Below are 16,128 nucleotides of genomic sequence, written 5' to 3'. Positions count from 1 at the left end.
GTTTAGAGACAGAAGAGAGAGGTATATGTAAAGAGGAACAGAAATGTGAAAAGATTAGTAAATGAGAGTAAGAAGAAAGTGGATGAGGAATTTGGAAGGAATCTGAGTGTAAAGTGGAGGGAATGTAAATAAAATGTTCTGGAAAGAAGAGAGTAAGACAGGGTGATAAAGAAGTTAATCAGGGAGTGGAAGATAAAAATGGTTAGATTCCTAGAGGAGATGGTAGATAAAGTAAGCAGATGGAGAACACTTCAGGAACTGTTAAACAGAGAATGAAAGTGAAGTGAGGCTACGTGGCTAGGAGAAGGAGGGAGGTGAGAAGAGGAAAAAATCAGTAGGATGGATGTCATGTAAACAATGAAGAAAGTCAAAATGAGGAAAGCCCCAGGAATTGATGGAGTGTGTGGTGAAATACTGAAGCATGGGGGAGAGATAGTAGTAGAATGGATATGGAAGGTGTGCAGACTGGCCTGGGAGGAAGGTGAAGTCCCAGAGGACTGGAAGTCAGGTATAATTATTCCCCCGCACAAAGGATAAGGAAAAAGAAGCATGTGGCAATCATACGGGCATTTGTCTTCTTTGTGTAATAGGAAAAGTGTGTGGTACGATACTTATTGACACAGTTAGGGAAGTAACAGAAGAATTAGTCGGTGAAGAACAGGGAGATTTTAGGAAGGGAGGAGGTCAGGTAGATCAAATATTCATTCTTAGGCCTTTAGTGGAAAAGTTTCTAGAAAAGGGAATGAAGTTGTATACAACCTTCATGGATTTGGAGAAAGCACATAACCAGGTGGACAGACAAGGAATGTGGGAAATATTAAGAATATATGGAGTAAACGGGAAGTTGCTGAATGCTGCGAAGAGTATGTGTGTGGGGGCTAAGGCTACAGTGCATGTGGATAGTGACTTGGGTGAATTTTTCCATTTGAATGTTGGACTGAAACGAGGACGTGTCATGTCTCCATGGTTGTTCAATCTGTATATGAATGGGTTAATAAAAGAGATACAAGGTAGGGCAGTGGATGTTGGAGCAGCTTTAATGAGAGAGGGCAACGTTTGGAACTCCCTGTACTGAAGTATGCAGATGATACTGTAATGTTAAGTGAAGAAGAAGAGGAACTGCAAGGCTTGGAGAATGAGTTTGGAAGAGTTTGGAAGAAACAGAATCTAAACGTTAATGCAGGAAAGAATAAAGTTATGGTCTTTGAGAGAAATGAAGTCACTGGATGTATAGTGAGGTTGGATGAGGAGAAAATGGAAACTGTGGGTGCATTTAAGTACTTGGGTAGTGTGATGAGTAAGGATGGACATTTGGAGGGTGAAATGCTTGAAAGGGTACAACAAGGAAAACAGGTTGCTGGTTCTTTAAAAGCAGTGATAAGAAACAGGGATGTGAGCATGGAAGTAAAAAAGTCACTGTATGACAGTACTGTGATACTGACTCTAATGTACAGGAGTGAAGCTTGGACCTTGTTGGAAGGACACAAGCCAAGAGTGAGGGCAGTGGAAATGAGTTATTTGAGAGAAGCATGTGGAGTTACATGGAGAGACAGACTGGCAAATAAGGAAGTGAAGGAGCGCTGTGGTGTGGACGTGAATGTGACAGAAAGTGTTAGGAGAAATACACTGAGGTGGTTTGGCTATGTGGAGAGGATGGAGAGTGAGAGACTACTGAGGAGTGTATGTGAGTGAGGTGGAGGGGGGAAGAGGAAGGGGGAGGCCAAGGATGAGATGGAGGGATGGAGTGGAGAGGTGTACGAGTGAGGGAAGTGTGAGCTGGAAGCAAGACTGAAATGATGGAGGACCATGTGGTCATGGAGGAGACTTGTTTGTGACCACCCCATATGGGATTAAGGAATCCGGCGATAGACAGATAAACAGACTATAGTTTGTCTTGCAAGAGTGGAGTGTGCTCCATCCCACATTGCTCAGCTCCAAGTGTTCAACCCAGCACAGTCAGAAAAACAATTTCAAAAGGAGTAGGAGGGGTTAACGGACAAAGAAAGCAAGAAAAGACGGGAAAAAACCATCAAGGCGAGAGCAACATTAAAATCACAATAACCGGTTGTCAATATTGTAACAATTAATTTCTCATATATTGTACTGAATGCTCTTTTACATTTCAAAAACTTTGTGGGTCAAATCTTGGGTGTCTAAAAAATTTTTTGAAAGATTCCAGGTTATTCTAGGGCTAATTCTGAGTAAGAAATCCCATACCAATCTGGGTTAAATTCTCACTTATTATGAAGCTAAAATTACGTATCACCAAATGGGCAAAAATGGTCTCCCTCATAATTACCAGGTAACTATAACGATCATCAGTAACCGTAGCTCTATAATGGTTGAGAAGTGGACCCAGGGTGATATAGCAGTTTTTACTCAAATTTAGTCCCAGAATAACTACGTGATTTCTCAAAAATCGCACGGGACGTCCTGTACTCATTCTCACCAGGCACTGAATGACGAAGAGCTTAGCACAGGCATACACACACTCACCTGGCATAACCATTATGAAGAGTGGGAGGAGCTTAGCATATCCAGCAAATATGGTGCCTCCCTTTGCGTGTGACAGACTTCGGGCTGCCATTACTCGCTGTACCATCATCTGCAACAAGTAACATGTATAAGTACAGTGTACTCATTAAAGGTGGTAGGTGGGGGCGCTCACCATCCACTCAGTCGACGTAGTGCTGCTTTGGGTGTCTGCCCTTTCCTACCTTCCTCTTCTGTCTTTCTTTCCTTCAATCTATTCTCTTCCTTCTGCCAACAGGCGACTCTACAGTACACTGGGCAACACGCCAAATGGCTTCCTGTACACCAGGGAACCACTTACTACGCTGGGTGGTGGCCATATAACCAAATTATGCCACCTGGTGATTTAGTGGGTATTTAAGGTGCTCCAGTTGGATTGAGCTGGTGCAGGTTCATATCCATGGGATGGTTGGGGTTTACTGCTCACACAATGCCACTTGGGGATGAGTGAAGCTGGTCACTCTCATCTTAAATGTCAGGAACAACTTGCCTAGCCCTGGGCTCCTACGTTCCTCATGGGGCAACATAGGAATGGATGACAAATGGATGGAGTACTCATTACATAGTAGGTCACCTTTTGATGCACTTCTTCATTCCCCCCCCCCCCCCTAAGTTCATGGTATATTACAGAAAAATTCTCTACTAAACTTCCACTGCTACCAATGACATTCATTTACCAGCTTCCCTTATGTTATACAGCACCAGTTGCACTGGAAAAGTTGTGATATTTTGGAAAGCACTCCTAACTGACAATAATGGCTGCCTATACAATTCTCATATCATTCTCAAGTCCATCACTGGAACACAACACTAAACTATTACAGTATATCAAATGAAGATATAAGGAAGCATGCTGACTAAAGATTGTTGCCTTTTCTGTGTATAAACCTTTTTTTTTTTTTTTTTTTTTTTTTAATTCATTCTCCCTACCAACAATTAAATTTAGCTCTAGGGAGACTTTCTGAACTGGAGGGGGGGTTTCGGATCTGGTATATAACACCTCTTTCAAAATATCTCTCTTATATTAAACAAAGCCATCAGGGGACAGCAAGAATACAAATACAGTACAGGGAGTCCCAGATATACGAAGCCCCAATATACGAAAATTCAAAGGTACGAAAGTGAAAAAAATAGGACAAATTCCCCTATGCGAAAAGCATATGGTTCAATGGTACAAAAAGCGCTACAAGAAAATTATCCAAATTTGGCGTGTGACCAACCGCAGTGCCACTATTGTGTATGGCGAGGCAAGCAACTACCTCCACTTTGTCCCAGTCTGTTCCCGCTCCCCGGCTGTGTAGTGCATGCCTTCTGTACTCCGAGAATCTTTCACATCTTGCATGATGCCACCTCATCGTCCATCACCTTCACCATCATCATCTGTGGAGCCTCTCAAGAAGAAGCAACACCATACCCTGATGCTGGAGAGCAAGCTTGAAATATCAAGAGGCACGAGGAAGGCCAGGGCATGAGTGAGATCGGGCCTCACCTGTATATACTATACTGTACTGTTTTCTATTTTTTACTCAGTGATTTGATAAACAGAAACTGCTTAAAGCTCATATAACTTTTCTTAACATTTCTACTGTACATTTGAGAACTTACAACCAGCCTAGTACAATACAGAGTACAGTAGTTAATTGACGATTTTTGGGGGGCTCCTGGAAAGCATCTCCTCATTTTCTTGAGTTTCTTATGGGGGAAAATGCTTCAATATACTAAAAATCGATATATTAAAGATTTTAAAGGTACCTAACCCTTTTGTTTATCGGGGACTCCCTGTACCGTAAAACGCTCTGGCTAAAATTAATGTGTTACCTGTCGAGTGTATTCTGTCCAGTCAAATGTACTGAATTAAAGTCTACATAGATTACATGTGTACATTAATCACTGACTCAGCAGTATACAGTACCTGCATTATTAATTTAAAAAAAAAAAACTTGATCAGTTCAACACTACGAGTACAATTTTAGGTGAAACAACTCTAAGCAAAACATGTTTCAGGTTCACAACTGAAAAGCAAAATGCACTGCAAGACTTATCTGACTTGAAAACAGCTTACGGAGAATCATAAACAGTTTCAAATGAAGAATATGTTCATTCATGGGTTACTTAACCCCTGGCCAACAGTACGCCTTTCAGATGAGACGTCCATGGTGCAAGTAATCTGGGTAAAACTGATCTTTTTCACTTGAAGCTTTTTCAAAGAAATGCTCACCATAACAGAATAAAGAGCCAAATATGTAAATCAACCTTTCTATTTGCTAATAAAACAAACTAGATGATTCTATGTGCTTACATTCATGCATTGGTGAGTTGAAGCCACCTTGCTTTTATTCATCTGGGCATGTTATAGTGTACACAGCCAGTTATGGCCATATAATGTGTGGTGGTCAGTGGATAGCTACTGCCCACCACTAAGCACTGCAAGAGACAAAGGCTACATCATCCTGTATCTGGCCACTTATCGGTCATACACACATGCATTTTACCATGAGAAAATGTAAGAAATTTTTTAAATCAGGAGAAATTCTCAGACACTATTCAAGCTTCCAAAAATGCCTTTGAAAAGGTACACTGAAACTGAGGAGTTATTAATGAAGCAATTTTATATGAAATGACTTTGAACAAAGACGAACTATATTTAATCTACAAGTGCTGTATTTGGAAACACGACCCAAGCTGACCTGATCACTGCACCAATACCAAATGGAGGAGGGCATCTGACCCAGCAAGAAGCCAGGCCAAGGCATGTCACTTGTGGTAGGGTCAGCTGCCCTCAGCATCCTCCAGGAGTCAGTGCGAGGCAGCCCACAGGTTGTGTTGGCCACCAGCTGGCTTGGGATGGCTGCCAGATACTTTGTCTGCAGTTCAGAGTATCCACCCACTGCCTGCAGTCCTTGAGGATAAAAGTTATAACTGTCACACAGACATCTGGGAAAACAAAAGCACAAACACAATCCATATATCAAATATTCAATGATTCTCCCTCACAGTATATAAGGATCTCCAGCCTATGATCTCCAGTCTTTCAAACGCAGTGTGTCCAGGCATCTCAAAATGATCGGATCTTGAATTTGGCTCTCTGCTGTTTTTTGTTTTTCTCTTGGAGGGAACTGTTACTGCGGGCTCATGGTCTTTGGTTCCTTCTTCCTCGCGTTAAAAAAAAAAAAAAAAAAAAATCTAAAGGCTCCAGGGATTCTGTCAGGCTTTTATCTTCATATACCATGCCCTACAAATTAGTCTTTTCTCAGGAACTCTTCAGCTAGGAATGGACAGACTTATCATCATTAAATCAGCCAAATATGACAGAACAGTGCTGAGATGGACAGTGGCACTGATTTACAGTACCATAAGCCCTTGTCTTTCACAGTAGTTATATCACAAGAACACCCATGTGACTAGTTATCAAACTACTGTACTAGGTATCAAACAACTCTGGTCATAACACAACTAACCTGAACAATCAACAAGCAACTTTGATAATGACCTTAGCAGCTACCAATTAATGCTCACCTTTGATCATTACATAGAAGGATCCACCAATCATAATAAAGAACTGTAGTGTGTCTGTGTATATAACAGCTGCTAGACCGCCCACTACTGTACACACAGCCGTCAGCAGCAGCAGCACTGAGATAGACAGGTACAGGCTGCTTACACGCAGGGATTGCTGGATGAACAGAGCACCCGAATACATGTTCACCTGGAAGGGGGGAAAATAAAAGGACAGGATAATGAAGATGACAATGATGATACAGTACAGTACTGTATAATGTATAAGGTAAATACAATAAATGCAGGATTCCTTCACTATTTCTCTTTTTCTTGATATTCTGATTTCTTATATATATCTGAGTAAACTGCACAATACATGACTATTAAAGTTTTATTGCTGCTTAAATAAACCCTCTTTTTAACATTCCTCGACAAACTGGATACTGAATTTAAAACACTATGAAGCCACTGGACTTTTGTTGGCTATAACAAATAATGTTGTTAATGGGGTGTAATAGGTTGCAATACTTCCCCCCACCCCCTACTCTGGGCACAGGCTTCACAGCCTGTTCCCAAGGCCCAGTAGTCCTCCCACATACCTTACGCCTCTACATGTCACCACTTCGGCACTAAGACCCACTGTCCATACTGAATACGTGCTAGGGCCATCTCATACAGGACTGGTGTTCTGGTATTAGCGGGGGTATTTTTAGGACATGGCGGCGGGTCTCCTGGCAGATCAGTAAAGCCTGCTTTTATGAAATTTTCAAATCCACAAACTGTTCCCTTCCCCAGCTGGGATTTGAGCCTGGGTCCATTAAGACTGCAGGCCACCTCTCTACCAGTTCAGCCACTGCCTCCATGTGTTTCCTATCCTATTTACATCAACAAGGATGTAAAATAAACTGCAGAAGAGTGAAGTTATGGGCCACAGTTAGTGTAAAATGGGTATAGTGTTCATTTTTTTCTACTAGAATATGCTACTGTACTCATTCATTTTCAAATATGTGCTTTAAATCCCACCTCAGAAGGGACCTTCAGATATACTGGATCTCTGACTTAATCAGATCAGGTTCCCCCCAGTTAGTCCATTAGTGGGGGGAAGGTCTACTTTAAAGCAGCCTTGCCAGTTTCACCCAGATTATAGTGCTGGAGAGGGATGCCTTCACATGGTGGCACTAATATAACTGGGTGGCTCCAATTCCTAGTTATACAAATGATTCTCAGTTCCCCTCCCTATTGCCCAAAAGAGGAGGGCAGGAGGAGGGGAACTTCAGCCTGCAGTCCAATGGGTTCACACTACAGGTGAATCTGGGACTACAACAACTACTACAACTGCACAGTTTACAGTACCAGCTATTGAACAGGAAAAAAGTAATGATGTTTTAGAACACATCACTGACTGATAACAAGGATTGCAGGTAAATAATATCAATAATTAAATGAGATGAACTTTTTAAATACCTGTACTGAGTATGATTAAAATAAACAGATTAATTACATTCTTTGATCCATGTACTGTATATATTTTATTCTGTTCTCACAAAGGCAGAGATAAACAGTGTAAAGTGGTCCCCCCTTATCCGCAACCATTTTCCACAGTTTCAGTCACCTGTGGTCAACCATGGTCTGAAAATATTAAATGGAAAATTCCACAAATAAAAATTCATAAGTCCTAAATTGCATGCCGTTCTGAGTAGCAGGATGAAACCTCATGCTATCCCGCTCCATCCCATCCGGGACATGAATCATTCCTGTCTAACACATCCACGCTGTGTACAGTATGCTACCCGCCCGTTAGTCACTTAAGCCGCTATCACACAGGGATGTTGTGTGCAGAACCAAATGGATGCTCAAACTGATCTTGGATGTCCATTTCCTAACAGATGATGGGTTTTGACGACAGCCACCTTCTTCTTGACTCGACTCCCTAGCAGGCAATGTGTTTATCAACAACAATGGGCATGAACCAGCTAATGACTTTTGCAATGGGTATTGCAGTCCTCAGGAAACTGCTCAATGATGACAGCAAAACTAATACCAAACTGCTACCTCAAGTTATTCTTCAAATCTGGATCTCTGCTTTGCCACAGAGCTAGGAAATCCCTCACTCACTCAATTAATAAGGCCACCTCTAAAATAAATAAATGTATACACTGTATATATATACCCAAGGCTGATAAATGCTTCCCATTACTTTACATGTTAAAAGTACTCCAATATACGATACCCCGCCTAACGATGAGGTTTTACCTAACCAATTACACTGTGAAACCGGGGGATACCTATCTATCTATCTCTTGCCAGACACCTTAATCCCATAAGGGGTGGCCACAAACACATCGCCTCCACGTCACTCTGTCCCCTGCCATTTCACTGCCCTGCTCCAAGCTCACACCCCCCTCTCTCATATACCTCTCCACTCCATCTCTCCATCCTTGTCCTTCCCCTCTCTCTCCTCCACCTCCACCTCACTCACATACACTCTCCTCATCAGTTTCTAACTCTCCATCTTCTCCACATGGCCAAACCACCTCAATGTTTCTCCTAATGCTTCCTATCACATCCACATCCACACCACCATGCTGCTTCATTTCCTCATTCATCAGTCTGTCTCTCCATGCGACTCCACATACTCTGCTCAAATATGAGAAATGTTCCAAACTGATAAAGTAAATGGATTTTTTAAAAATTTCAGCTAGGGATAAAGTATACAGAGAAGAAGGAGACTACGAAGTTTTGGACAGCCACAGTGAGTGCAGATGTCCAAGAATGGGTCTAGCGACTTTCCAGGCTTGGCTGTCCATGACCCTCATGCTGCAGCAAATTTGGACATCCATGAGTCCCCCTGTAATAGCCCCATTAGCAGCCGTCTCGGTTATCAGCTCAACTGTTGTAGTATCTTAGTGCTTGTGTTCAAGTGACCCTTTACTTAATAATGGCCCCAAAACACAAGAGTAGTGAGGCTGGCAATTCGGATATGCCAAAGAGAAGCCATAAAGTGCTTCCTTTAAGTGTATGTATATGGTTCGGTACTATTCATGGGGTTCATGTATCCACTGGGGGTCTTGGACTGTATCCCCTGCAGATAAAGAGGGAATACTGTACTCATCAGAGACAGATCCCATAACGTAAAATCAGCACCAAACATAATAATGGGTAGGTATTCAGGGGTTCACTCACAGATATTTTGGTGAAGATGTAGAGTATGAGTGAGAGGACAGCCAAGTATGTCTGTATTCTTCGCCCACCAAACCTTTTCCGTGTGTACTCAGGTAGCGTGTTGACCTGTAAATAAATACAATTTTATAACATCAGCAGCAGTAACAGGATAGAAATATATGACACTTTGAATATCAGACTGGGGAAAGTACCAGGGAATGATGGAGCGTATGGCAAAATGTTCAAATATGGGGAGAGATTACAGTATTATGGAATGGATCTAGAAAGTACATAGACTGACCTAAGAGGATGACCAAGTGCCAGATGACAAGAAGCTGAATATAACAGTTTCTTTTTACAGTATAAGGGAAGGAAAAAAGAAGAATGAGTGGCAGTCACAGGAGTATCAGTCTTCTTAATATACTGCACTGGTAACTTGCAGGAAAACTGTCACCAGAGTTAAGGTGAGAAACCAAGGAATGGCTGGAGTGGAATACAGGGGTTTTAGAAACGGGAGGGGGTGTATAAACCAAATATTCTCTAAGATGTGTAATGGTCTTGCCTGTAAACAAATACAAAAGCTGTTCCTTCACAGATAAATAAAAGTAAATTAACATCAGGATCTACTGTACTGAGATGCCTTGATACTTAAAAGAGTTGAAGTTACAGTATAAGCAGAGCAAAACACAGAATGAGGGATAAAATTCCAGAGCTGAAAATTTGTGCACATTATGAAACAAGAGCACTTATTAACTCTGGCATTGCATTATAGGGCACGAAAGTTGGAAGCCTGTGTACGCAGACAGGTCATGCATGCCTGCTGTAATGAGGGAGGACTTATTGGGGTGGAGAGATGGTGAAAGAGCAAAACTTTGAAGAACACCAACGTTGCCATCAGCAGCTTCGGACAAAGAACAGTAGCCATTAACAACAGCATTATTAGAAAGGAAACTTGAAATGAAGGTACACACAGATGGACAGAAAAATTAAATGGGCAATTAAAAAATCAATCTGTGCTACAATCTGTCAAAAGTTTTTGATATATCTATAAAAACAATAAAAGTTTACCAATATCCCAAAAGCAGGATGCACAAGAATTTGAAAGGAATGTAAGGAACTTGCCTGTGAAGCACTCAGGATAGAATTCATAGTTAGTCTGAAAGGTTAAGAGTGGAAAGGTGCTTCAAAATCTTACAAGGAACTGACACAAGCGATTTAGAAGTGTTGAGAACACAGCAAGGTAACAAAGAACTGAAAACAAGTCCTAATTAGCAACAGGATGAATGAGAGCAGTGGTAGGTGGGGGCACTCACCATCCACTTGCTTGATGTAGTGCTTCTCTTGGGTGACTGCCCTTTCCTCTCTTCTGTCCTTTTTTCCTTCCTTCCTCTTCTGTCTTTCTTTCCTTCATTCTTTCCTCTTCTTTCTGTCTACGGGTTACTCAACACCGAGTGACAAGCCAAATTGTTCCCTGTACACCAGGAAACCATTTACTATGCTGGGTGGCAACCACATAAGCAAATTACGGCTCCTGGTGGTTTAATGGACAATTATGGGGCTCCAATTGGATCGAGCCTCAACAGATTTATATCCATGGGGTGGTTGTGGTTTACTGCTCACGTAATGCCACTCAGCGATGAGTGAGGCTGGTCACTCTCATCGTAAATGTCAGGGGCAACTTGTCTACCCCTGGGCTACTACGCTTCTCATAGGGCAACAAAGGATTAGATGATGAATGAATGAATGAATGAGAGCGAACTTCCAGCAAGACGTAAACACATAAACTGATAAACAAAAACAAAAGTCTGACTAGGCAGAATGTCAGGACTGAAGCATATATTTTTTAGAACAATGGGAGGGACTCTATCAGCACTTAAACCTTTACTAATATTATAGGAAGTGAGGACAGAAAGAACAATTGTTGAAGAAAAGTTAATGCTATGGAAGGTAGAGGAGAGCACAAGAATCATTTACAGGTTATTCATATTAACTAGGCAGAGATTTTTGTCTTTTTGCAGCTTATTTCTTGTAACTCTGTGGCAGAATAGGACACTGCTAATGCTAATATACTGCCAGACCTCAGTAATCAGGAAAGAGAAACAGCAATTCTATGCCTAGTTAAAGTGAACAAAGTATAGTTAAAAGCAAAATTCTGACCAAAGCACTCAGCCTTCTCAAAAGGAGGAAACAGCAACAGAGCTGTGTAAGTGTTGGAGATAAAGAAAGTGGAGATGATCTTTAGAAAAGTGCCCAAAGGAACAGGATACGTGTCTGAATTGTTAAGTTCATTGCATTTAGAAAACAAAAAGCTGTTTATGGCATCATCAAGAATAGATTTAGCACACTTCTAGGGAAAATAGCTTAGTGCATGTGATTAGGAGGCCATTATACTGTAGACATCACTACATCAAGCATAAATGAATTAAGGCTTTTTACATTACTCAGTGTTAAAGTAATATTAAACAACAGCAAGCAAAATCAGAGTGTAGCAAACTTACGTGTCATGCAGAAGGCTGAAGGCACTAGGATTAACATCTTACTCCTTCTCTCTTGTCCTGAAAATTTCAACCTATTTTTTTATGTGTGTGTGTGTGTGTGTGTGTGTGTGTGTGTGTGTGTGTGTGTTTTGGGTCAGAATACTAAGCCCTGATGTAAGGCTGCTTCCACAATTGCTGATTTGTTTTCAGGTTCTTATTTTTATTTTTTGTTTTATTATTATTATTTTTTTAACCCGCCCCGTCCCGACCACTTTTTGACCACTGGTACCCCCCAATCCCGACCATTTTTCGACCCTTTTTTTTTTTTTTGCTAAAACTTTCGCTTTTGGTGAGAAACATCGAAAATTCATAGAGAAATCGCTCACCTGAGGTTTAAAATACTCATTACAGGTAGGAGAGCCTCCTTACCTTACTGGGTTTTCTATCAGGCTGGCACCAAAGAAAACGAGTTCTATGGGAGGATAACTATTTCACACCACTCATAAACGGTATTTATTTATTTACTGTTACGAATTTATATGTAGTACAAGAGTATATTGGTTTTCAAGCAGTAATATAGGCATTATAAGCATTGTTTCACTCACTAATACCTGACCTTTTTTTGCCACATTACCTGATCATCATTTCTAACTGTTTCTTCCTCAAATGCTATGTAAAGTTTGTCCTCCACATTGTCATTGATTGGGGAATCACTCTGGCCCTGAATTTCGTACCGTGGCATGACATGGCTATACTGGCCAGGTCACTGATAACAGGTGAATTGCTGAGAAAAGGGCATGCAGGGGGGGGGGAGAAGGTCATGCTGGGTAAGGCATTGTCTCTGCCTGGCATCTTGTTGAAGGTGTCCCGTGTATACGTACCAAAAATGACTCGCGAAAATTGAAAATTGTGGAAATTATGAACCTTGCAATTGCAGGACGTTGAAGTACGTCCTCGGGATTAGCTGTGACAAAACGTGAGGACGTGGAAGTACGTCCTCGGGATTAGCTGTGACAAAACGTGAGGACGTGGAAGTACGTCCTCGGGACGGCGCGGGTTAAGGCATGGTAACAAAACCTACAATCCTAAATTTTAGCTTCAGCAGTCACCTTTGGCATTGATGTTAGAGAGTGTAAAAACCATTAACACAAACATTACTTGAACAAAACCATGAAGACTTCGGTGAGCTACATATCTCCCCGGCAATGTTTACCAGGTATGCAGCCTGTTACTGGGTATTAATGAGAAGTAAATAAATCAACTGTGGAACCAGTCCTTAGGTATATTCAGCTACCCTCATTCTAGCCTATTAATATTCCAACCATCCATTATTGCAGTTTTGTTCCTCTATTATAACGTACTATACTGTAGGTGTTTTCAGAAAAGAGTACAGTATACTGTTACTGTTATGATATGGATAGACTTAGCTATGTGTAATGAAAAACCACAGCCTGAAATCATCATCATAACCCTGATTTATTTTTTTCACCTAAGGATGGGTTGAGGAGAAATCAAACATTATACATCATATGTCTTTTTTAAAAATTGACTCAAATAAATGTGGGCAAATGTAACAGAGATGATAACATCTCAGAGTATGTAAACTAAGCATTAGTCCTCTGGGATCAACAAAATTCTGACATAATACGGAATAAATTAATATACTGTAGTCCTTGAGTGTTGCTTCACTTACAAATGGTTTCACTTAAACTAGTATTCTGCCTGCACATATCCTGCCCTCGTAATACTACCTTTCTTCCTATAGTTGTTGGTTTATTAACCTACCAGTCCAGTAAGGGATGAACCATTGAGTAGACTTACTGCACAATACTCCTGTACTGTCAGTCCAAAATGCCATGCACAAGTCAAGTCTAGCACTGGATATTGAAAGGAGAAATTTAGTGTGCAAACTAGTTACACATAAACCTCAGTCAGGCAGATTCAGATAATGCTGTCTGAATGTCAGCCTTTTTATATTCTACATTAATAAACAGGTCTACATAACCAGTTACTAGGGATAGGGGTATTGGTAATGCTTATACATTAGGTGTTAACAAAAAGGAACTTCATCACATAATTTTCTAAGATAAACCAAACATAGACCCCTTTATCAATTGGGCACAGAAAAAAAAAAATGGTTACTGTACTGTATATAATTTTCAAGGATAAACAAAACATAAGTACATTTATAACTTGTTAAAAAAATAAGTTTTTTTTTTTTTTTTGTTAAACTAATTACAACACATGTCTCTGGGTTGATACACTTAAACCCTTCAATCCAATGACATATTTTCAATTCCATTTTTGCTATCACCAAACAGTTTTCTTCAACCTGGGAAGCATCTCTATTAGTTAATTTATGCAAGAATAGGTTAATGGGTTAATGAAAGCTACATCTAACCCCTCCAGTTTGAAAAATCTCCCCTAAGTTGAATAAATCATCTTAAGGAAACAAAAATCAAACAGAAAATGCATCACTGGACTGAAAAGGTTAATTTTAACCTTGATCTCTCTGTTATGCCAGGTGACAGGGGATCTACACACTACTGTACAAAATGGAGAACAAAATAACAAGCCATAATTTCATCTACACGTATTAAGAAAAGTACAAAGCTTGATACTCACATCACAGCAAGCTAGGATTAAATACAACATTAGCAAATACACATCCTTCCTTTACAACACCAACAAAACAACGCAAGTGGGTCATAACAGGCATGATATATATTAACAGATATGATAGGTATTATATATATTAACACTTATAGAATATTTCTGGTACATTTGGAATAAAACTACTACAGCACTGCACTCAGCCCCTAGAAACCAGACATGTATACTGTTTCTGCTACCAGACAATTTCCTTCAAGTTATGTAAGTTCTCTCATAGTGAAGAGGTTTATTAAGATACAATCTAACCTCTAAAGTTAAAAATGCCATCCCAGAATGAGCAAATATGTCAGGTAGTTATTTAAGAAAAAAAAAAAAAAAGTTACAAAGGTTAATGAAATGCTTACAATATCTGAGTGTTAAGGCCACTTCAACACAATGCCAAAAGCCACACATAATAGGTCATGTAGTCCTTAAAAACATCAAGCATACTGCAGCTCATCCACCTTAATCTTGCACTTATTTCCATAAGTTAGTAGCTTATATCTCACAAATCAAGAGCAAAATACAACAATCAGTCTACATCCTTTCTAAGACACTTTGCTGACCAGCACCATGTTCTAGTGTTAGTCTCGTGTTCCAGCTGGGCATTAACTCCTTCAGTCCAATAACTTTTTTTTTTTTTTTAATACTCCAGCTGATGATTTGGTGAATCTCTAGTAACAATGCGGTTAATGAAAAGTATATCTAACTTCCAGTTTGAAAAGTCTCTTCTAAGCTAAATATTATTTTTGCGAGAATAAGATACAACAGACGTTATCATACTGACAGGGTTAAAGATAAAGAGAAGGCAACTTTATACCAAGTCAAAGCGGACCGGCTGTGCCAACATACCATGCTAAACCTGATTATCTAGAATCTCCTAAATTTAGGTCCAAATTCTTTATATTTTAACCTTTGTTTACACTTCCATATTTTCAGCTTTACTCATTAGAGAACTAAGCATCTTTCTATACATGGTGAACACATTGCAAAAAAAGTCCAACTATCCAAAACATACATTAGTCCAGTTAAGACTTATGTTTTGCTGGTTTTCAGTTATGCTGAAACAATTCTTGGAAGATACTCATTTACCTTACTCCACCTGTAGTTCTTTTTATTACTCTTCCCTTACTAGTACCACCAGTTCTGGTTGCTTTATTATTCTTCCTCCCTTACTTGTACTACCAGTTCTTTTTGCTTTCTTATTCTCCCCTTACTAGTGCTACCAGTCCTTTTGTTTTATTTTTATCCCCTCATATCACTAGACAGTAAAGCAGTGTTGGATAAGAATGAATACAACAGAAATGGATTAAAAGGAAATGTATGATTACCTATACCAGCCTCCTTCACAAAAGGATTTCTCCTAAACTGAACAAAATTATCCAAAAAATGTTATTGTACTGAAGGGGGTTAACAGTTTCTAAAAATGGTCACTCATAAGATGGGGAAAAAAATTAATTACTAATAATGTCTTTGTACTGAAGAAGTTAATACCCTCTATGGCCTATGGATGATCAGACTAGAAGTACAATATTAACCTTCACACATCATCTGTTAACACAATGATCTCACAGGGTAAGAAAGGCTGACCTACTGTGCCTTTTACAGACACATTAAGTTATTCAAGCTAACAAGAGAACACTGTTCTGCTGAGGGGAATTCTAGTTGTTAGAGGGTTGAAAAGTGTATAAATTAACCTTTCTACTGCTAGAAATTTCCTCAGTTAAATAAAATGACCATGATTTAGCCTGAATAAAATACTCACTTGTGTCTGTGGCAATGCATGGGTTAACAAAACAAGCCTGTG

At 40.0% G+C, this 16,128-nt stretch overlaps 1 protein-coding gene across 1 annotated transcript in view; it reads right to left on the bottom strand.

Moving 5' to 3' along the window:
• LOC145410649 (sodium/mannose cotransporter SLC5A10-like) overlaps positions 1–16,128 on the bottom strand; it is a 57,141-nt gene that overhangs the window by 16,019 nt on the left and 24,994 nt on the right. The window contains exons 5-8 of the mRNA XM_080280763.1: positions 9,214–9,318; positions 6,049–6,238; positions 5,220–5,431; positions 2,497–2,605 (exon numbers count right to left, since the gene is read on the bottom strand). Of these exons, the coding sequence (XP_080136889.1) occupies positions 2,497–2,605; positions 5,220–5,431; positions 6,049–6,238; positions 9,214–9,318 (616 nt within the window). The remainder of the gene's footprint in view (positions 1–2,496; positions 2,606–5,219; positions 5,432–6,048; positions 6,239–9,213; positions 9,319–16,128) is intronic.

This window comes from Coenobita brevimanus, chromosome 86 (genome assembly GCF_032717465.1).
Source record: "Coenobita brevimanus isolate Jiangsu-jjx chromosome 86, ASM3271746v2, whole genome shotgun sequence".
NCBI lineage: Eukaryota > Metazoa > Arthropoda > Malacostraca > Decapoda > Coenobitidae > Coenobita > Coenobita brevimanus.
This window is presented reverse-complemented; position numbering and strand designations above follow the sequence as displayed.